Source organism: Peromyscus eremicus, chromosome 16_21 (genome assembly GCF_949786415.1).
Source record: "Peromyscus eremicus chromosome 16_21, PerEre_H2_v1, whole genome shotgun sequence".
NCBI classification, from domain to species: Eukaryota; Metazoa; Chordata; class Mammalia; order Rodentia; family Cricetidae; genus Peromyscus; species Peromyscus eremicus.
Genome location: NC_081432.1, coordinates 22,263,243 through 22,284,950, shown reverse-complemented (window position 1 = coordinate 22,284,950; position 21,708 = coordinate 22,263,243). Strand labels below are relative to the sequence as shown.

General features: G+C 40.6%; 1 protein-coding gene across 7 annotated transcripts in view; it reads left to right on the top strand.

Annotated features, from left to right (window-relative positions):
* The window catches only part of Ctnna3 (catenin alpha 3), a 1,349,586-nt gene that overhangs the window by 40,246 nt on the left and 1,287,632 nt on the right, over positions 1-21,708 (top strand). For all 7 annotated transcript variants that reach the window (XR_009383445.1, XR_009383447.1, XM_059281472.1 and 4 more), the window contains exon 3: positions 7,996-8,162. Coding sequence is in view for 5 of the 7 variants with exons in the window: in XM_059281472.1 (XP_059137455.1) it covers positions 7,996-8,162 (167 nt within the window). In the remaining 2 variants the exon portion in view is untranslated. The remainder of the gene's footprint in view (positions 1-7,995; positions 8,163-21,708) is intronic.

The following is a 21,708-nucleotide window of genomic DNA, read 5'->3' as shown; positions in this document are numbered from 1 at the left end:
TTGGATTCAAGCAATTATATTCAATCATCTCTCTCACTCAGAATCAAATTTTTAAAATTATAAGTTTTATTAAATGTACAGAATTTATTTTAATTTATAATGAAACATTATTATATATAGCAAAAGACTGATCCATCTAGAAAATTCTCCCATAGTAGGTAGAACAATAAAGATAACATAAACAAAGACCAGCATATTACTAGTGATAATGGAAACAGAATGAAGAAAATTGGACAAATAAAATGTTTAATAATATAAAGTTAAAATCACGATAATCACCCATTATCTCCATAGAGATAATCTTATCAACAGAGTTACAATAGTACACTCTATTGGATAAGACTCAAACTCTGTTGGAAATATTTGAATGGATGCCATCAACTTTTGTGATTTTATGTTTTCACAGTGTTTATGATAGGCAATGCCTTTCTTTGGATATGTCAATTATTTTAGTTACTGAACAGTTAAGGTTAAAACTAGAACCTGGGATCCAATTTGCTTCTTTAAGAGGATAGGCATTTGACCTTTGATATTGTTGATGGCCATCATGTTGTAGGAGGTGAAAGGAAATTCTTTTCTCTTTTGTGTGTGCACCTGTGTTGTGTATGCTCTGACTGTAGAGTTTAAATTCTAGAGGACATCCTTCCTTCTCAAAATTTCAATACCTTTCCCAAGATACTCTAGTAGTAGAAAGTGGGGCTTTTAACATTCAACCCCTGTTATTTTTCTCACACTAACATGAAGCATTTGGACTAGAGGCTCTCTAAATAGGTGCTATATTTTCAAAAGGTTGGAAAATGTTTAGATTTAGCTCTTTGCCCATCGTGTTCCTACAGAATCAGAGCTTATTAACCCATCCCAACAGAACCATTAAGAGAGGCTGATTCAACTTCAAAATACTAGTTAGGCCAATTATAGTTAGTATAATTAGTTAGATTAAAATTTATCACATAAGACATGAGAAAATACGAATCCGAGGAATACCCTTCAAGATTGGTTATAAAGGATTATTGGGAGCCAGTGCATCTGTGGGCCTGCAGGGTCATTGTGGAGAGAAAGGAGTTGGTGAACTCAATATATGCTCTTTACAGCTGTTTGAACTTTGTACCTTTTTATTTCACACACATACACTCTGCATTGAGATCAGTTCCAAATTTGAAATTATGACCGAATGACAGGATCAGAAGTTGCACCAGTATTCTGTGCCAGTGAATTTTAGGTTCACAGAACAAGTAAAGCTCCTGGAAGTGAAAAGGGATGATTACTAAGGAAACAAGAAAGAAAGGAAATTTTGTTATAAACACTTAAAAAATAGTTCTCAGTCCAGGCAGGTCCAGTCTTTGCCATGGGGGAGATGGGAATGGGGGTAGGCTGAGGGGAAGGGGGGGCGGGAGGGGGGAGAACAAGGGAATCCGTGGTTGATATGTAAAATTAAATTAAATTATAAAATAAAAAAAAACTGTAAAAAAATAGTTCTCAGGAAGCTCAGACTAGTCTCAAACACACTACGTAGCTGAGGCTGGCCTTGCATTCCTGAGGCTCCTATTTCTACCTTCCAAATGCTGGGATTCTGTGTGAGCCACTGTGTCTGGCCTAGACAGAGTTTTACATGAAAATTTCTAAACATTACTCTAAATTTGAAAGGTTGTGAGTGTCATACCAAAATCAATCGGAAAAAGCCCGTAAGAGACTCTCCAGCCAGCCATTATTATACTAAAATCTTCCAGGGTCTGTAATAATGTGAGCCTTTGGGCTACTAGAATGGAGTCTTGTATGTTCTTAGCCTGTCTCTATGCTTGCACATTATTGTAGGTTGTATTTCTATTGTGCTTTGTCACACTAGAGACTTCCGAGGAGATGTAAACATATTTACACACCCATTCTACTTATCTAATGCTCACAGTCTGTAGTGGTACCCCCAAAGAAGGAACTAGGGGCTCTGATTCCCTTTACTTCCAACGAAAAATTTCATTGCCTGCTTTTTTTTTGACCAATAATTTTGACCTGCCCTTTTTTCCTAGGCTTAGCATTTACCCAGTTCAGTAAATACCAGTTTCAGCCATCTTGGGAGAGAGGCATTTGAGAGTGAAGGTCACTATTGATAGTCCACTGGCTAGAAACCGTTGACCCTCTGAAATGGTGTGGCTGATAATGAGAGTTTGATGATAGATTGAGAAAGGAGATCCTATTGCAGTCCCACAGTTAAAAATTGTTCTAGAAGTCTCACAGGAACGGCTTTGATTTTTGACATAATGAATCTTCATATAAAAAAGGATACACTGTTAACATATGGAGACTACTTTTGACTTTTAAGAACTCAATGCGTATCTAGCACTTTTCTCTGGGGGAGCAAAACATTTCATTTGTTTTCCTTGTTGTGTTTCTATAATCTTTGTGATTGCATGATGATTTTTTTTTTTTTTTTTTTGGTTTTTCAAGACAGGGTTTCTCTGTGTAGCTTTGTGCCTTTCCTGGAACTCGCTTTGGAGACCAGGCTGGCCTCGAACTCACAGAAATCCGCCTGGCTCTGCCTCCTGAGTGCTGGGATTAAAGGCGTGCGCCACCACTGCCCGGCTGCATGATGAATTTGATACAGAAAAAAATTATGTGAGTTTTTAAGGACTTCATAGAAAATAGGCGAACTGGCGAGGTGAGCTGGGGGTTGAATTTTACAATATTTTTCCACTATTATGCCTTGAGGGAAGAACAAAATAATAATCCATTTTGGGATATAATGGAAGAATTACTTGGAGATGGTTTAATTAATTTCAGTTGTTCAAATTTTTTAGTTTAGCTAATAGTGATCTTTGCAGGGTATCCAGGAATCTCCTTACTTGCCCACTCTGTGTGTGTATGCTCATTCATTACTATTTTTTTAACTTAAAGATTTAGTTACTTATGTATTTTATGTACATGACTGCTATATCTGCATGTATAGCAGAAGAAAGCATTCTATCTCATTACAGATGGTTGTGAGCCACCATGTGGTTGCTGGGAATTGAACTCAGGACCTCTGGAAGAGCAGCCAGTGCTCTTAATCACTGAGCCATCTCTCCAGTCCAACACCATTTTTTTAAAAGAAAGATTTGTTGACAATTAAAAATTTATTTCTATGCATTTGTGAGGATATGTTTACGTGACTGAAGTTGCTTGTGGAGGCCAGAAGAGGATTCCCTGGAGCTGCAGTTAGTATTGTGAGTCACCTAATGTGGGTGCTGGGAAGCTAATAAGTCCTCTGCAGGAGCAGTGCACACTCAAACACTGAATCATCTCTCCAGCGCCTCTTTGTGGGGTTTGTTGCAGTACTGTACACCAGAGACCTCCTCCAGCACCCTCTAATAAACCTTTTAATAATCTTGAGTTTCCCCAATCCCCAACCATGGGAAGAAGCTAGCCCCAATGTAAATGCTGCCTTTCTACTGCTTCCTTCTAGGAGTTGTTTCCTGTGCGTAACAGTTGGCACAGTGACCATTTCTGGTACATATGTAGACAGTCATTCTTGTTTCTCTTTCTGTGCTGTTCAGTCCTTAACGTCTCGCTTCTGACTACTGCACATATGTGCCTATTTTTAACCAATCGCCCATAATCTTGACAAAAGGCCTTGCTAAAACCTTAATATAGATGTAATGATGCTTTAATAATTTAGATTATATTAACGCTAGAAAATCTTTGTATGTGCTTATTGACCATGCGTATTTCTTCTTCTTTAAATTGCCTATTTAGGGCCTTGGCCTATTTAAAAGTTGGATAAGAGCTGAAGAGTTAGCTCAGCAGTTAAGAGCATTTGTTGTTCTTGCAGAGGACCTGGGTTCAAGTCCCAGCAACCACATAGTGACTCACAATTGTCTGTAACTCTAGTGCCAGGGAATGTGATTCCCTCTCTCTCTTCATGGCACTGGGCATGTACATGATGCACATACATACATGCAAGTAAAATACTTACATAGATAAAAATAATAAAATAAACAAATTTAAAAGTTGGTTTATCTTTTATTATTAGGTTATAAGCTTTAAACTAGATTTTTTTTCACTTAATTAGATTATAATAGTTACTGAATATTGATTGCTGGCCTTACATCCACACCAGGGAGCTAGTTAATGGAGACTTGCAAATGACCAGGAGTTTTCTACAGACTGTCTGAAAAGTCAGGGTCATTGAATTTATTTTCCTCCCGAAGTTTCACCTGAGAGGATGGACTTGGGAGCTTTGTGAGCAGTCTCGATATGTGTGTCAGATTCTTGGCAAACTTAACCTTTGCTTACAACCACACACTGTCAGAACTGCAGGATGGGAAAGGAAATGTTGACATATTTGATTATTGGGCCCATCAGTGGGATACCGTCGTATCTAGAAAGGACACATTGTGGTGATGAGAGCGCAGTCCTTGGAGTTCGGCATAGCTGAGCGGGAGTCATGGTCTGTCATCTCCTTGCTTGTTTGGCCGCAGGCAAAGCTGCTTACCCTTAGTAAGCCGGCATTTCCTCAGCAGCACAAGCTAGTGCAGATGTCCAGGGGTCAGACGTTCTACAGACGCCGTCATAATTGTCACTGCTTCTTCTTGGGATTCTTTTCTTACCTCTTCAATCTCTTAGCAAATAGCAATGCATTGGCACTGCTTCTCTCCTCTGATGGAAGGGATATAAACCCCTTCTTAGGTATCTTCTCTCATTTCATAGGTTGTCTTTTCATTTTCTTTTTTAAATTAAAGATTTAATTTCTTTTATATCTATGAGTATTTTTACCTGGTTCGTGCGTGCGCACCACCTGTGTGCCTGGTTCCCTTGGAGGTCAGAAAAGTGAGGCGGAAGAGGGTGTCAGATCCCCTGAAAATGGAATTAGAGACAGTTGTGAGACCATGTAGATTCTGGGACAGTCCAGACTTGGGTCCTCTCTAAGCACAGCGCATACTCTTAACTGCTGAGCCATCGCCCCAGTCCCCCTTTTACTTTCTTGATGCTCTCATTTAAAGTCCAGAAATTTATGACTGAAGAGATGGCTCAGTGGTTAAGAGCATTTACTGTGCTTGCAGAGGACCTGAGCTTTTTCCTCAGCATCCCCTTGGGGCAGCTCACAACCGCCTGTAACTCCAGCTCCAGGGAACCTAACATCTCTGGCCTCTTCAGGCAGCTGCACTCACAAATATATTCATACATATATGCATATATATATATATATATATATATATATACAAACACATGATTAAAAATAATACATCTTAAAAATAAAGTTCATAAATGTTCGGTTTTGATAGTCTAGTTTGTTACTTTATTGCATGTACTTTTGGTGCCAAATTTAAGACATTATCACAGAACCTGAGATCATGAGGTTTTACTATCCTAAGTTTTATAGTTTAAGCTCTTGCATGTGATTCTGTGATCCACTCTGAGTTGGCTTTTGTATGTAATGTGAGACAGAGAGCCGTGTTCTTTTCTCTCATATGACAATCGAATTATCCTGGAGGCATTTATTGAAAAATTGTTACAAAATAAAACACACACACACACACACACACACACACACACACACACACACACTCTCAATGACCACTTTCTTAATGGCTTTTCTTGGAACCTTTGTTGAAAACCAGTTGACCATAAATATTAAGGATTGCTTTTTTTGGGGTTGTTGTTGTTTTTTTCAAGACAGGGTTTCTCTGTGTAGCCCTGGCTGTCCTGGAACTAGCTATGTAGACCAGACTGGCCTTAAACTCACAGAGATCCACCTGCCTCTCTGCCTCTTGAATGCTAGGATTAAAGGTGTGTGCCACCACTGCCCAGCTAAGGATTGCTTTTGGGAATGTCAATTCCATTTTTTTAAAAATAGTTTTCTCATAAGTTTTGAAATAAGAACAACAGTTTCTTTTTTTTTCTTAGATGGTTTTGGTTATGATTAGTCTTTTGAAATTTCTATATGAATTTTAAGACTAGCTTATTAATCTCTGAAAAAAAACCACAACCAAATATTTTGTTAGGGATAAATTGCTGCTATTTTTATTACTCCATTTACAACCAAGGAGAGTAGAGCACAGAGAAGGCATGAGAATAGACACATGGAGCCAGTCTGGCTTTAACACCTGCACTCTATTGCTATGATACTTGACAGTCTGTCCCACTGTGTGCAGAAAGTAACTGGTAAGCACAAGTAACAAACTGTAGAGACTTTCTATGAGATGATGCTCCTTGAGAAGCAGCTCAAGAGCCATCCTGTTTCCCATTTATAATATGTATAGTTATTGGTGAAATTATTAAGGCCCCTCCACGTAGTTAAAAGGGAGATTTATTTAATGGCGTAACTTACAAATGAAGGGATAGGTAGATTGTGGGTTCTGGGAAAGACGCAGCGCAGTCCGGCGGTGTTCTCTGGAGAACTGTCCTCGGTCTACCTCCAGCGTCCAGGCTCCAAGAAGCAAGAGCGTGGCGCATCCAATCTCGAGTCTTCAGGGCCTTCCCTTGGCCCTGCCTTGTAGGCGTGATAGTTACCGAAGCCTCAATGGGGGCTGGAACTTCCAGACCAAAGCTGGAATGGCTACCCACTACATATAGTGATTATGTTTTTATATGACATGAAATCTCTGTTTATATATATATATATATATATATATATATATATATATATATATGGATGTATGTGAATATATTTGCAAAGTGTACATATATAAAGCATGAAGATTACATTTATAAATAAATGTGTGTATACATAACACATGAAACAAATTCAGGGAATAATTTCTAAATATGTATATAAAAACAGAATCGTTGGTGATTTTAGGGATTAGTATGGAGAATTAAATGTTTTTACTTCATATTCTTTAGTATTCTGAATTATTATTATTTAAGGAGATTTATTGTATCTACTTGTTAATTAATTAATTAGCTTATTTAGTGTGTGTGCATGCCAGGCCATGTGTGTGGAGGTCAGATGACAACTTTGGGGAGGGGGGGTCAGTTCTCTCCTTCCACTATGCGGATCCTGGGGCTTGAACTTAGGTCGACAGCTTTGGTGGCAGAAACCTTTACTCACTGAGCCTTCTCACCAGCTCTACAGGGTTATAGAAAAGAAGCAGACAAGTATCATTTTAGTGATGAAATACGTTTATATTATGAAACTTGAACAGCAGATGTAGCCATTCTCTATGAGTTTGGTTACCAGGGGTGGGGATGGAGAAGATTATCTTTCCCTTTTCATTTTAGACTCTGCTATATTGGTAGCTTTAAAAGCAAATATCTTAAATGAAAAGACCTTGAAATAAAAGAGATGATGTTTCTCTGTCAGTTATGTGCTTGTGATATTATTTTTGGGACTAACGTTACAATATACCTTATTCTATACATTGTATAGCATAAATCTGCCTGTGTTAACCTATCATCAGAGAGAGGCAATCACATCCCAGGCTATCATATTTCGTGTAGCCTGAGAATGACCTCGTACTTCGGATTGCTACCTCTAAAGTGGTGTGATTATAAATGTGCCCTGGCATGCCTGGCTTGCAGGTACTGGGGATTGAATTCAGGGATTCACATGTGCCAGGCAAGCACTCTTGGTACTGAGTTACACCCTCAGTCTGCTGTCATTACTTTAAAGGATACCTCTGTTCTCCACGGAGTTAGAGAGCAACTCAGTGAAGACTTCTTTTCCTCTTACAAACATGAACCTTGGTGACTGAACGAAATCTTAGTCGTGAGCCATTTCACAGCCGTGGAGACGGAGCAGCCGCAGAAGCAGGCGGCCGTTTTCACTTGATGCTACTGAGAACAATTGTCTCCAGGAGAAGACGGCATCACGCTTCTTTGAACCCCAGGGCACTCATCAAAAACAAGTGCTGATTCGAAGCTGCGTGGTCCGCTTTAAGATGTGTTGCTCTCCGTATCCTATGACAGTTTATTTTTGGATCGTGGTCATTTGTGGAATATCCTTGGAGTTAGGTTGGCCGATGAATGCTGGAGAAGGTGTCATTGAAACTTAAGTGATAACTTGTTTGGGGTTGTGTTTTTCAGGCAATGCTCTGAAGGTATCGGCTGAGAGATTTACAGATGACCCCTGTTACCTCCCAAAAAGGGAGGCTGTGGTTCAAGCCGCCCGCGCCTTGTTGGCTGCAGTGACAAGACTCCTTATCCTTGCGGACATGATTGATGTCATGTGTCTCTTGCAGCATGTGTCGTCTGTAAGTAGAGGATGACTTAATTTGCTTTGGTGTCTCTTTCATTTTTAATCCCAACCCTGAAGCAAGCATCAGTCCTGGTGCTTCCTGCCTTGATCAGAAGCTGACCAAACAGGGTTGCGGAAACTAGCGCACACCTCCAAGAACGAAGCCAGAACTTAACAGTCCTAAAGCCGTTGAGAACGCAAGAACAGCAGGCGGCTTATTGAGGAAATGGCAAGGAGGAAATTCTAGACCTTCGAACGCTGAGATTGGTATGCCCTACACCAACATATTTACTTTATTTTTTTGTATGAGTGTGGAGGACTGATACTGATATCCTGTGTCTTCTTTGATTGCTCTCTGCTTTATTTACTGAAGCAGGGTCTCTACCTAGACCCAAGGCTGGTGATTAGGCTAAGCTGGCTAGCCAGCTTCTCTGGGGACTGCCCGTCTCTGACTCCTGAGCTCTGGGATTACACACAAGCCCCCCATGCCCACTTGGGTTTTTATGTGCTGCTGAAGACGTGAACTCCAGTCCTCACCCTTGCTGCACAAATGCTTTACCTACTAAAGCCACTTTCCCAGGTCCCCATATTAATTAAAACAAGTGACAGCACACAGCGATGTAGATAATATCAAATGCATATGTGTAACTAGTCCGAGGAAGATAAACCTTAACTTGAAGCTTAAGATGTTCGGAGATTTACCCTCATTGGTAAGTAGGCACTACTGTTTCCTTTTTGTGGTGCTAGGCGGTCAAACCTACGGCTGTGCATTGGCAGGACAAATGCTCTTTGTTAAAACCATATCCACACTATGTCAGATTTTCTTTTTTTAAAGTTTTAATCAAAAACAATAATTTTTATGCAGTATATTTTAGTTACAGTTTTCTCTCCCCCACCTCCTCTCAGATTCTCCCCATCTCCCCACCCATCCAAGTCCATGCCTTCTTAATGCCCCCCAAAAGCCAAGAATTAAAAAACAAGAAATAATAAAGAAAAAGCACAAGGAACACACACACACACACACACACACACACACACACACACACACATACATACACACACACACACCCCACATAAAAGCAGAAATTTAGAAACCATAATTTACAAGCAAAAGACCAGTGAGGTAAAAAATGCCCAAACAAAGTAATATGGAACAAAAAGTCTAAAAAAGAAACACCACTGAGTTCATTTTGTGTTGGTCATCTACTGCTGTGTGTGGATGGGGCTTGTCCTTACGAGTACTTTGTATACCAAGTAAGACTTGTTGGAGAAAACCAGTTTTTCTTTAGGGATGGGAGCTCCTGATCACTTCCCCTTCTCTGTGCTGGGATCTCATCTAGCTTGGACCCACGCAGGCCCTGTGCATGCTTTCAACAGGATCTATGAGTTCACATGCGTGTCAATCTGTTGTATCTGGAAAACACCATTTCCTTGGTGTCCTCCATTCCCTCTGACTCTTACAATCTTTCTGCTTCCTCTTCTACAGAGTTCCCTGAGCTGGGAGGGGAGGGGTTTGATGAAGAGATACCCCTTAGGGCCGAGTGTTCCAAGGTCTCTCATCCTCTGGACAATACCTGACTGTGGGTCTCTGTAGTCGTTCCCCTCTACTGCATGAGGAAGTTTCTCTGATGATGGCTGAGCTAGACAGTGATCTATGAGTATAGCAGAATGTTGTTAGGAGTCATTTTATTGTTACATTCCTTTATCAGAACAATACTACGTGGTTTTCCCCTAGGTGCACGGTCTCTCTAGTCTGGGCTGCATGAGCATTATCAGGCCTGGGTTCTATCTCATGGAGTTAAATCTAGTCAGACAGTGATTGGTTACTCCCACAATGTGGTACCATTATTGCACAAGTGTATCATGCAGGCAAGTCCGTTGTAGGGTGCAGGTTTTATAGCTGGGTTGGCGTTTGCCTTTCTCCTCTGATAGCGAGCATAGTACCTTCCAGTACCATTAACATTAGTCAGTAGGGGTGAATGCTCTAGTTAGGCACCAGCTCAGCTTGTGTTTTCCATAAGATATATAAGTGTTACCTTCTGCAATAAGGGCCTACCATTAGGTTGTGGAGAGCAACCAATAGCCTTGGAAATGGCCTTAGTTGTTTGGGGGTTTCCCTGGAGTCCTTTTGGCCAACGACTCAATTATATGTAGCCCATTCCTGGCACTGGAGGTTTCACTTGGTGGCGAAAGATGTCTAGTGGGGACATTCTCTCCCCTATTATCTGGTAACTTAATCAAGGGCAAATAGTGCATATTTACAGTTAGCCTGTGATGCCTGCAACCGTCTATTATGAAAATGTACAAATGGATTTAATATAAGTGAAAGTATATGTTTATCTAAGAGAAAATCCAAGAAGAGAACTTGCCTGCTGCACTTTCCAGGCAAGTCAATTTGGCACAGTTCAGTAGAAAGGAAAGCCTTTCTTCATTTCATTATTTTGTTTGACATCGCAATAAATAGTCCATAAGCAAAGGTTACAAAGAACTTCTTGGAATCTCTGCTGATTTCCCCACTTTACAGAGGACCTGACACTTCTGTCTGCAGATACATCTATTTCCATAAAGGTTCCTGGTGGTAACTGGTCAGCTAACTCTTTCTTTAGATCTTGTTTTTTTACTGTTGTCTATTTTTATCATCCCGGTGATCCTTCCCTTTTACTTTTGCACTCATCTTTCTCTGTGTGTGTGTTGTGTGTGTAACACGTGCACCTGAATGTGTGGGTGTATGTAGCAGTGCACACACATGGGGAGGCCACAGGAGGATGTCAGATGTCTTTATCTCTTGCCCCCTGCCATAGTCCCTTGAGACAGAGTCTTCTAATGAACAGGAAGCTCACTCTTTGGGCTAGCCTGGAGTCCTTGGGATGCCACTTGTCTGTGTCGTCCAATGCTGTGGTTACAGGCAAGCATGGCCATGTTCAGCTTTTTACATGGGTATCAGAAACTCAAACTTAAGTCCTCATGCTTTCATAGCAACTGCTATTACTCATTTATCCATCTTCTTAGTCTTCACAGGTTTTTATTTTGCCTTTTTTAACAGTAAAAAAGAAACAACTTATTTTGCTCTTTTACTGATTATTTGTTGAACAAAAGACAAATCCCAGAACATTTCTGAGACCATTTCTCTCAAATGTTAATATAGACATGCATAAATAAGGAATGAATTTGGAAGCTCATCAGGTGATTCATAGTTGTGATGGCCCATTATGTCTCATATTTTAGCATTTAGATTTTTGAGGCAGAATCAAAGGGTTTTATAAGGGTATAAATGGCCACGTTTAGCTAAACATGCTGGGACATAACTAGAACTTGGCCTATAGAGGCAGGATCAGGAATTGAAGGTTAATCTGGCTACATAGCAAGTTTGAGTCTAGACTGTTCTTCAAACAACAAACAGACAACAAACTGCTACCTTTAACTCAATTGGGAAGTAATGCATATAAAGAACATGGCCTCTTCTCTACCATTTTAACTGAGTGGCCCTAAGAGGTATACACGGCACTAGTTAACTTATGCACATTTTGTCACTCAAGAGAAGCAGGGATATTGTAGATCAAAGAGAAGCAAAGCACCGCCTTTTGTACCAATAATTACAGTTAAGATTTATCAGATTTTGTGATGTATTAAATGCCAGAGTGGATTACCTTAATTTAGTGCTCATCATGGGACCCCAGTAATGATACTCAGTGAATTGAAGTGTTTTGTTCAGGCAACAGGAAGGAAAAAAAGCATCCCTTGGAGCTCAGCACCCCAAGAGTTAAAACAACTTTAGTTCTAAGCAGCTCTTGGAAGTGTCTACACAACATCATGGGCCCATACCAGGTAAGCATTTTAAACTCCAATCCCTCAGACTCATTTGTACCTTGTTAGAGTCCAAACCATGATACTCCAGTCATGGAGGAGGGTATCTTCCCCAAAGAGAAAGAAGGCTATGTGTGTTAAGTGTGATACCTTTTCTACGACTTCATCCTTAGGGTTTGTATATGAACTGATAGCAGTTCAGTTTTCAAGTTTCAAGTAGCATTTACATATATATTTTTTTGAGATGACAAAGATTAGGTTTAGCACAATGTCTTTTAAGTATGACATTGCATTTTTAAAATTAGTATATATTCATGATACAAAATAGTTTTTCATTCTGATATCTATCTATCTGTCATCTATCTATCTATCTATCTATCTATCTATCTATCTATCTATCTATCTATCTACCTTATGTATGTATGTAGGTTAGCATGTATGATGATAGTGTTAACTGTTACCCTGATAGAATCTAGGATCACTTGGGAGATAGGCCTTTGGGCACTCCTGTGGGGGATTATTTTGACTGCATTGAGGTGGGAAGACCCGTCCACTGTAGGTGACATCATTCCCTGGCTGGGATCCCAGACTGTGTAAGTGGAGGAAAGGAACTGAGCAGCAGCTTGTGTTCATGTCTGTGTTCCTGATTATCTCTGCTCCAACATCTTGCTGTCTTGACTTCCTCAACCTGAATTGTGAGCCAGAATAACCCCTTTCTTGCTTAAGTTACTTTCATCAAAGGTTTTTTGTCACAGCAACCTAAAAAGAAACTAAGACAGCATTGTTATCTTGAGTTCCATCATTTTCCTGCAAACAGCATGATTTCATTTTTCTTTATGGCTAATATATATATATATATATATATATATATATATATATATATATATAATATTATACAACTTTATATAATATAAAATAATATATATTACACATCTTTAGAATTGAATCTAGAGCCTTACACATTATAAGCAAGTGCTGGACCACTGAACTACACTCCAAAACCTCCACATTTTCTCTATCTACTCATCTGTTGGTGTTTTTCTAGGCTGATTCCATAACTTGGTTATTGTGAGTCATATGCTGTAAACACAGATGCGCTGGGATGCCAGTTGCATGCTGACTTACATTCCTGTGGGTATACACCCAGGATTGGTGTAGCTAGATGGTATGGTAGTTCTATTTTTATTTTTTTGAGGACATTCCGTACTGATATCCACAGTGGCTGGACTAATTTACATTATCACTAACAATATGTAAGACTTGATGTCTTTTCATCTTTTAGTGTCTTCAATTTCTTTCTTCGTGTCTTAAGGTTTTCACTAATACGCACACAGCTATCATTACTGAACTGTGTTGCATTCTGATTTCTTTCATATCAAGATTTTTATTGATATACAGAAAGGGTAATGATTTTTAGTTTTAAAGATGTTGGATTTGCATCCTTCTACTTTGCTCAAAAGGTATATCAGATTTAAGAGTTTTGTGATAGTGTGTTTAGGGTTTTTAACACATAGGATGGAGTCGTTGGCAATGTGGCCAAGGGAAGTCTTGAATTCCTGATGTTCCTGACTCAACCTCCTGTGTGTGGCACTGAGTCTAGCTTTGGATACTTTGATCAATTCTTTTTTCTGTTTGGATCTCCTTCACTTCTTTTTGTTTCCTTCCTTCCTTCCTTCCTTCCTTCCTTCCTTCCTTCCTTCCTTCCTTCCTTCTTTCCTTCCTTTCTTTTTTGCATATGCACGTGTTCCCCCCCGTGTGTGTGTGTATGTGTGTGTGTGTGTGTGTGTGTGTGTGTGTGAGAGAGAGAGAGAGAGAGAGAGAGAGAGAGAGAGAGAGAGAGAGAGAGAGAGAGTGTAAACAGGGCTGCCTGCATGAGCATGGTTTATTTACTGGGGCATGGGCAACTTACCAGTGGTTATACCACTGAAGAAAGCGGCACTCCTTACCCAGCCACTATCAATCAATAGTCCCTCAGTGAGGGCTGGGGCCTCATGAGTCCTCTGTTCCGTGATGTAATACTGACAGGTCTAATTTTGTGCAGGTAACCTTAACTGCAGTGAGTTCCTGAGTGCACTGGCTGTGACGTGCCCAGAAGACACCGTTGTGCAGCACTCCTCCTCAAGCTCTGGCTCTTACAATCTTTCTGTTTCTCGAGTGTGTGTGTGTGTGTGTGTGTGTGTGTGTGTGTGTGTGTGTGTGTATGGGTGTGCATGGATTTAGGTGCATGGTGCTTGCATGAAGGCTAGAGGACAGTTTTGAGGAGTCTGTTCTGTCCTTTATATGGGTCCTGGATATCAAACTCAATCATCAGGTTTGCGTCTTGATGTCTCAAGGTTTGAGAATTTCATCCTGCAGTTTTCCCATTTCAGTGTCTTTGAGCTCGGTAGTTGAGGAGTTACTTCTTGGAGGAGTCACATTGCCTTGATTTTTCATAGTCCCTTCCTTTCTGTGTTATGGTTTACACATCTTTTAGTTTGGGGATCTCTTCCACTTTTATTTGGCAATCTTTTATTTATTTATTTATTTATTTATTTATTTATTTATTTATTTATTTATTTATTATTTTTTCTTTATTAAGAAATTTTCTACTCACTACACATACCACCCACAGATCCCACCTCCTCCCTCCTCCCACCCTCCAGCCCTCTCTCCCAAGCCACCCCACATCCCCCAAATCGAGGTCTCCCATGGGGAGTCAGCAGAGCCCGGCACACTGAGCCTAGGCAGGTCCAAGCTCCTTCCCACTGCACCAAGGCTATGCAAGGTATCACACCACAGGCACCGGATTCCCAGAAGCCTGCCCATGCACCAGGGACAGATCCCGATCCGCCTGCCTGGGTGTCCCCCCAAAACAGTTTGAGTTACTTTTTGTATAGTTAACACACTACCGAACGTGTCTTCAGATAGCCCTGTCCTGGTGGTGTTTTCAACAGCTGCTCACCTTGCCTGGTCCAGTCTGAGGGTTGTAAATTGGCATGGAAATTTAAAGCAGGTTCTTGTTGGTGCATAGCACAAAATAGTTATACATGGGGATGGAAAGTTTTTGTTTTTGTTTTTGTTTTTTTCACCTTCAGTTCTCTCTGATGCAGCTTATACAAAGATAATTGTTGTTCTGTTAACTGAATACCACTCTGTAATTGCAAAAAATGTTTTGTTGACATTCTGAATGCTTCTAAGTAAATACAATTTTTTATTAGTTAAAAAAGGAGGGTAACGAGAGCTCATACAGATAAAAATAACTTCCATTTCTGATCAAACCTAATGTGGAATATGTACAGAAGGGCAATCCATAATGAATATGAAGGCAGAGGTGAGCCTGAATGTATACTTCCAGTAAAGCCTCAGAACTTTTGAGGAAAACATTACCTTTCATAGGATGTGGAATCATGATACAAATCAACTATATCCAAATCTTAAGGGCAAAGAGATACCAGTAGGAAAAAAGTGGCTTTGACCATAAACAGATTGTAATTAAAAATGGTGAGGAAAGAAAAGAATGAAATCAAGAAAGTCATGGCCACTTGGAGTTCTGATGGGGTGATTAAGACAGAATTACGCCAAAGTAACTTCATTTCCTTCGTAACCGGGGTAACTAGACTGATCAACTCATAATGTCACCGGCAGTAAGCGTATCTTGACTGCAAAGATGTCTTTAAGAAAGTGTCCGAGAGGCCTCTCAGAAAGTGGGTGATCTAGAAGCTGCTTCTGTGTGACCAGGTAAAGGAGAAGAGGCCAAGAAAACACACGTTATAATCCAAAGGGAAAGGAGGAATCAGTTGTGGAACTTCACGAAGTGGGAAGAACAGGTGGAAATCCACAGAGACGAGGCAAGCATCGCACAGGAAAGATACAAGGCAGGTCGGACACAAGCCCAAGGAAGGCAAAGCCTGACCCAAAAGAGTATTCAGAATTATTTTCCCACTTTCTGTTTCATAACTGTTGGTGACATTTTAGTGAGACTTAATGACACAACCCTACATTTCATTTTTTTTTCTTTAAAAGGAGTGAGTTGTGTACAGGGGGGTTAAATGCTTTATAGACAAGAAAAAAAACTGCACTAGAACCAAGTCATTCATCATCATCATCATCATCATCATCTTCATCATTATCTTCTTCATCTCCATCTTCATCCTCCTCTTCATCCTCCTCTTCATCTTCCTCTTCCTTCTTTTTCTTGCTCTTTTCATCTTGACCACCCCCTTTCTGCCGCATCGGGTTTTCCTTCAGCTCCGTGGGCAGCGATATCCTTCCCGAGTTTTCCTTCAGCTCGGCTGCCTTCTCCTCACACCCTCTCGTCTGCAGCGGTGATGCTCACATCTCTCCCAGTTTCTTTGCAACATCACCAGTAGACGAGCCGGGGTGTTCTCCTTTGATTTTGGGGCGATACTCAGAACAGAACAAGAAGGTTGGCTGAAGGAGGCCTCGGGTGCATTGGGGTCCCTGAACTTCTTTTTGGTCTCCACTTTAGGGTGGCATGTAGGTTTTCATTTCTCTTTCAATCACGAGCCTTGTCAGCCTTTGCCATGTCTTCATTCCCCTTTTCTTTAGCAGACGTGGTCTTCCACCTTCCTGAGCACTTCTTGGAGAACTCTGAGATGTTGACAGAAGCATCGGGGAGTGTGCTCCTCCCAGCAAGTTTACACAAAGAATACATATGAAGACATTTGACCTCCTGGCTTCTTAGGATCTCCTTTGCCCGTGTTTGATTGATTTTCCTCCGCGAGGCAGAGTTGCCCAGTGCCCGTCAGGTTCTCGCTTGCCCTGGTGCTGTCTCTATGGAGATCATGTACTGCAATCCTCTTTACCGCTTTGTATGAGCTCTCTTTACCCTTCTCCCCTCTTAACACTACCCCTCTCCCCTTTTCTGGCTTAGCAACGGTGTTCACAGGTATGGCAAACCTTATAAAAGTCTGCGAAGATGGAAGGGAGTGTTTCTATATTGTAAAAAATACATTTTAAATGACTAATTTTTTTGTGGGAAGTCTTGAAGGTTCATTTTTCTAGGAAGAGGGAAGACGAACTCTAATATTTCCCAGGTTAACCTCAAACTGTAGCTGAATATGACCTTGACTTTATGATCTTGTTTCCATCTCCTGAGTGCTGGGATGGCAAGCAAATGCCAGCCCACCTGTCTTATGTGGTGCTGGGGACTGAGCCCAGGGCTTTGTACATGCTGGGCAAGTACTTACCAACTGCGGTACCTCTCAGTCCTTTCTAAGGTCTTTTAGCAACTTCACATCCCTTTTACCTTCTTTCTCCCCACCTGTAGTCTGAACTCTAAATTCCTATTCATTGTGTTTAATATTGAAGAAACCCCCAAACATTGGAGGCTTCCTCCCAGACCCCAGATCAGGCACAAATCACACTCAAACACCTATTGTCACAGAGAGATCCTTTATTAAGTGGGGAAGAAAAGTTAAAGTGGCTGCTTTCTGGTTCAGGCAGAAAAACAGCAGCAAATGACCTTGCAGGTGTAATTTTTAAGAAGAGAGACAGGGGAGGTCTGTGTTAGAATGGGCTAGGATGCGGTGGTATATTTTGATTGAGTATGTTAATTAGGTGAACTAAAGGGGGCTTTTGATGGCTGGACTTTGGTAGTCAGCCTCAGGAATGAATCTAGCATAAGAAAGTGTCCAAATAAGGGAATAGACCTTGGTGGCTATGGTTTACAAAGGAGAGGGAAGGGGGAAGGGCAAGGCCTGTCAGTACCATATTTGCCAAGCCTGGGCCTGCTAGAGCCCTTCAGTTATAATTTTTCTTTCTTTTTTTTTTTTTTTTTTTTTTTTTGTTTTTTGAGACAGGGTTTCTCTGTGTAGCTTTGTGCCTTTCCTGGAACTCACTTGGTAGCCCAGGCTGGTCTCGAACTCACAGAGATCCGCCTGGCTCTGCCTCCCAAGTGCTGAGATTAAAGGCGTGCGCCACCACCGCCCGGCATTATAATTTTTCTAACGACTTCCTCCATTCACCTCAAATTTCTTTTTCAAAAGATTTTTATTTTACATTTAATTATATGTACAAGTGTGTCTGTGTGTGAGGGGATATGTTCCATGTGAGTGTAGTGCCCACAGAGGCCAGAAGAGGGCATTAGATCTCCTGGAACTAGAGTTAAAGGTACATGTGAGCTGCCTAGTATGAGTTCTGGGCCATCTCTCCAGACCCTTAAATTACTCTTCAAAGTTTTTTCCTCACTGTGGTCTCTGCCCTCCTCAAGAAGAGAGTTATAGTCAACATTAACATAAGTGCACACAACTATCATGTATTTCTTTTTATATAGAGGGAATTAACTTAAAACATCTAGTTCTCTACTGAGTACACAGACTTATTTCTGAAAAGGTAACCTATAGCTTTTGTAGATTAAATTCTAAAATGTAGACGAAATTCTAAACAGTCTTAGTAAATAAGAAACACAGAGCCAAATACAGAGGTAATAGCCAAAGAGATCAGAGCAATAGCCACGACTAGCTTTAGCTTACCACCAGCAGTAGCTTCCACAGAGAGAGCTTCTTCCCATCTAACGTGTGTTTTTATTGCTTTCCTGTTCTGCCTTCTTATTGGCTCTAAGCCCAGACACATGACTTCCTCGTCACTGCCTGTCTATACAGACTTCGAGGTCTCTATGGTTGGTACTGGGATTAAAGGCTCGTGTCACCACCCTTGGCTGTGTCCTTGACCACACAGAGACTCTGCCTGCCATGTGATCGGATTAAGGGTGTGTGCTACCACTGCCGGACTTCTGCTTAATGGCTATTTAACTTCTGATCTCCAGGCAACTTTATTTATTAACATACAAGTAAAATATCACGTTTCATCACAAATAAAATATCACCACAGTTTTTGTTTCTTGACCTTATTTGGAGGACAGTAGACAAGGGTTTGCTTTTGTCTTCCCCTCCCATTTTATCTTTACTACTTCAGGAAAGTGTCTGACATCCCCCCTTCTTCCTGAGAGAAATCTGGGGCTTCTTTTTTTTTGTTTTGTTTTGTTTTTTTTTTTTTTTTGGTTTTTCGAGACAGGGTTTCTCTGTGTAGCTTTGCGCCTTTCCTGGAACTCACTTGGTAGCCCAGGCTGGCCTCGAACTCACAGAGATCTGCCTGGCTCTGCCTCCTGAGTGCTGGGATTAAAGGCGTGTGCCACCACTGCCCGGCAAGGGGCTTCTTTTTATGCTACAGCAGTGCTTAGAATTTTGTACAAATGTGTACAATGTTAAATAAGAAAAAGTGATAGCTACTGAGTTGCCTTGCTTGGGTAGCACTACTGGGTGTCTTCTCATGGGGCACAGGTGGTAGGTGGGCTGCTGGAGTCCTGGTTATTTGAATCAACCAATCCTAGGAGAGCCAGGGCCGAGGGAAGCAGGACTTGCCCGAGTCCTGGTGTCTCTTTTTTCTTGCAGCTTCAGCCAATTTCTTCTCATCCTCCTTCTCAAATTTTTTCCATGAATATACATAATTTTTTACAGACTGATTGGCTATGTAGTTTGTACAGAACATTGGCTTAGATTTATTTAAATATGTATTGTCAGGGAAAAGGAGAATAGATGTATTTTGGGAGAGAGGGAGTGCTGAGTCAAACCAGATACTTTCCTGTTGCCTATTTCATGCTTCTTTTTTCTTGTGAGACAAATTTTCAGTTATTTTAATGGGAGATGAACAAGAATGGCCTCGGCTGTTTTGTTTGATGGATTGCTATTATTATTATTTCTGAACCGAGACAGTGTGATGGAAGAGCACACTGTGGGAGTGTTCATAATGCCTGCTTGTACTCTGGGTATTGGTATAGGGATATTGTCTGCATCTCTTTACTCTTATCTTGTATGCCCTTTGATATATGATAAGGTAGTCAAATAGGACAAAATTGGATTTGTTTCTCAGCTCAGAGATCACTTTAATATCGAATCTCTACAGTTTTAGAAAACACCTACATTTGTTTTTATTTCCATTTGACTTGCTGATTTTTTTTTTTTAGGGTTTGAATTTGGTTTGTGATGAGCTAAAACAAGAAACAGGGTGAATTTAAAGATTGACAAATTATTTTGGGATTCTTGGCTCAGTTAAATTTCCCCTTAACATTTCGAACATGCAAATTCCAGGAATATTAGTATCTTTTTAATTGTTCTTCCTTTCTCAAATTATTTCCAACTGAAAAAAATTTTATTTATTTTGAGAAACAGTACAATGAAACTACAGATAATCTCAAAGGTCCCTTTTGATGGCCAAGTACGTAGATGAAAAAACAGTACTCAAACCAAGTCAATAGTCAGTCTTTGTGAGCACAGCTGAGCTTCACCAGGATCATCTTTATCCCCTGGGCCTCAGCTTTATCAGCAAAGCCAAAGTATTGCTTTCAGTATATAGCACCCTAAGTATATACATGTGGGTAATGGGCGAGGGTGCAAAATGCATTACAGAAATCCAACTAACACTATGTTGTAAATTTTATTCAACATCTCCGTGATGACTATTTGTAAGTAGGAGCAATCTAGTTAAGAGTGTAGTCATGGCAGTCTTCAGGGGCCCAGAGCACTTTAGTATTGATAAATGAAGGAGCCGAGTCCCGAGGATGAAAACTCAAGCTAAAGTCTCCACATTATGCAAACGCTGACCTTCAGTTGAAGCACTCTCGTGATGATGGGGCATTACTGGGTTTTCTCACTTTCTTCTTTGGCCATGAATGTATTACCTGGAAATACTGTTTTTGTGTGTTTCTTATTTTGAAGTTCCCTGGAGTTGCATACGGTTTACGTAGATAAATGAGAACACGATGGCATCATTAATTCGAAAGACTATTTTTCAGAGAAGAGAAAATGTAGGGCATAAAGAACGTTTTAAAATTTAGTGTAATTTTTGGTAAATAGCTTATAGTAATTGATTCATAGAGACAATACATTGTTTAGAGTCTTGGATCTGATGTGACTTTGATTTAAACATACAGAGAAGGGACCCAAAAAATGGCCTAGGCACAGAAAAGATCACATGACAAAATAGATATTTAATGTAAAGGTTATTAAAATTACTTTGAAAAGAAACTGGTTTTTGTGTTACAAGAGTGGGAAAATGGACAGATTCTGGATGTGTTTAGACTGATGGATAGAGGACCTGGTGGGATGGTTCAGCGGGCAAAGGTGCCTGCTGCCAAGCCTGGCACCCTGAGTTCCATCCCTGGGATGGGAGAGAAGCTGAAGGAGAGAACTGAGTCTCATGAGTTGTCCCCTGACTTTCACATGTGTGTCATTTCACATGTGTACCTACACATGTACTCAAAGTAAATGAATAATAAACATCAATAAAAAGTTAAAGCAGATAAACTGAGGAGTAGAGTTGGTTCACCCCTAGGACTCTGAAATTGTGTGTTCTCTGTGGTCCAACTCAGGTTGCCTCATGACTTCTGTGTCATGTGAGCCCCTCAGTCCCTCTCCGTGAGCTTTAAAATGGTCACTGCATGCTCCTCTTACCTCTCGTTTGCACCCCGTTTTCTATAGAAAGATCAGACACTGGAGGAAAGTCCCTCAAGCTTTCTGAGACCCAGTTTACTCACTTGAGAATGGGGATGGAATAGGAACTCTTATTATTGATGCGAGAGTTCAGTTGGAAGGTGTAACATACCCGAGGCTGAACACGCACTTGGTAAATGTCAATGCCCTTCCCATTTACAGTTTCATGCCTACTTTCCCCTATAACCTTTAAGTTCCTTCAGGGAAGGAAATAGATTTTATATTCCTAGCATCTTGATGAGAGTAGGTGTTAAGTGATATTTGTTAGAT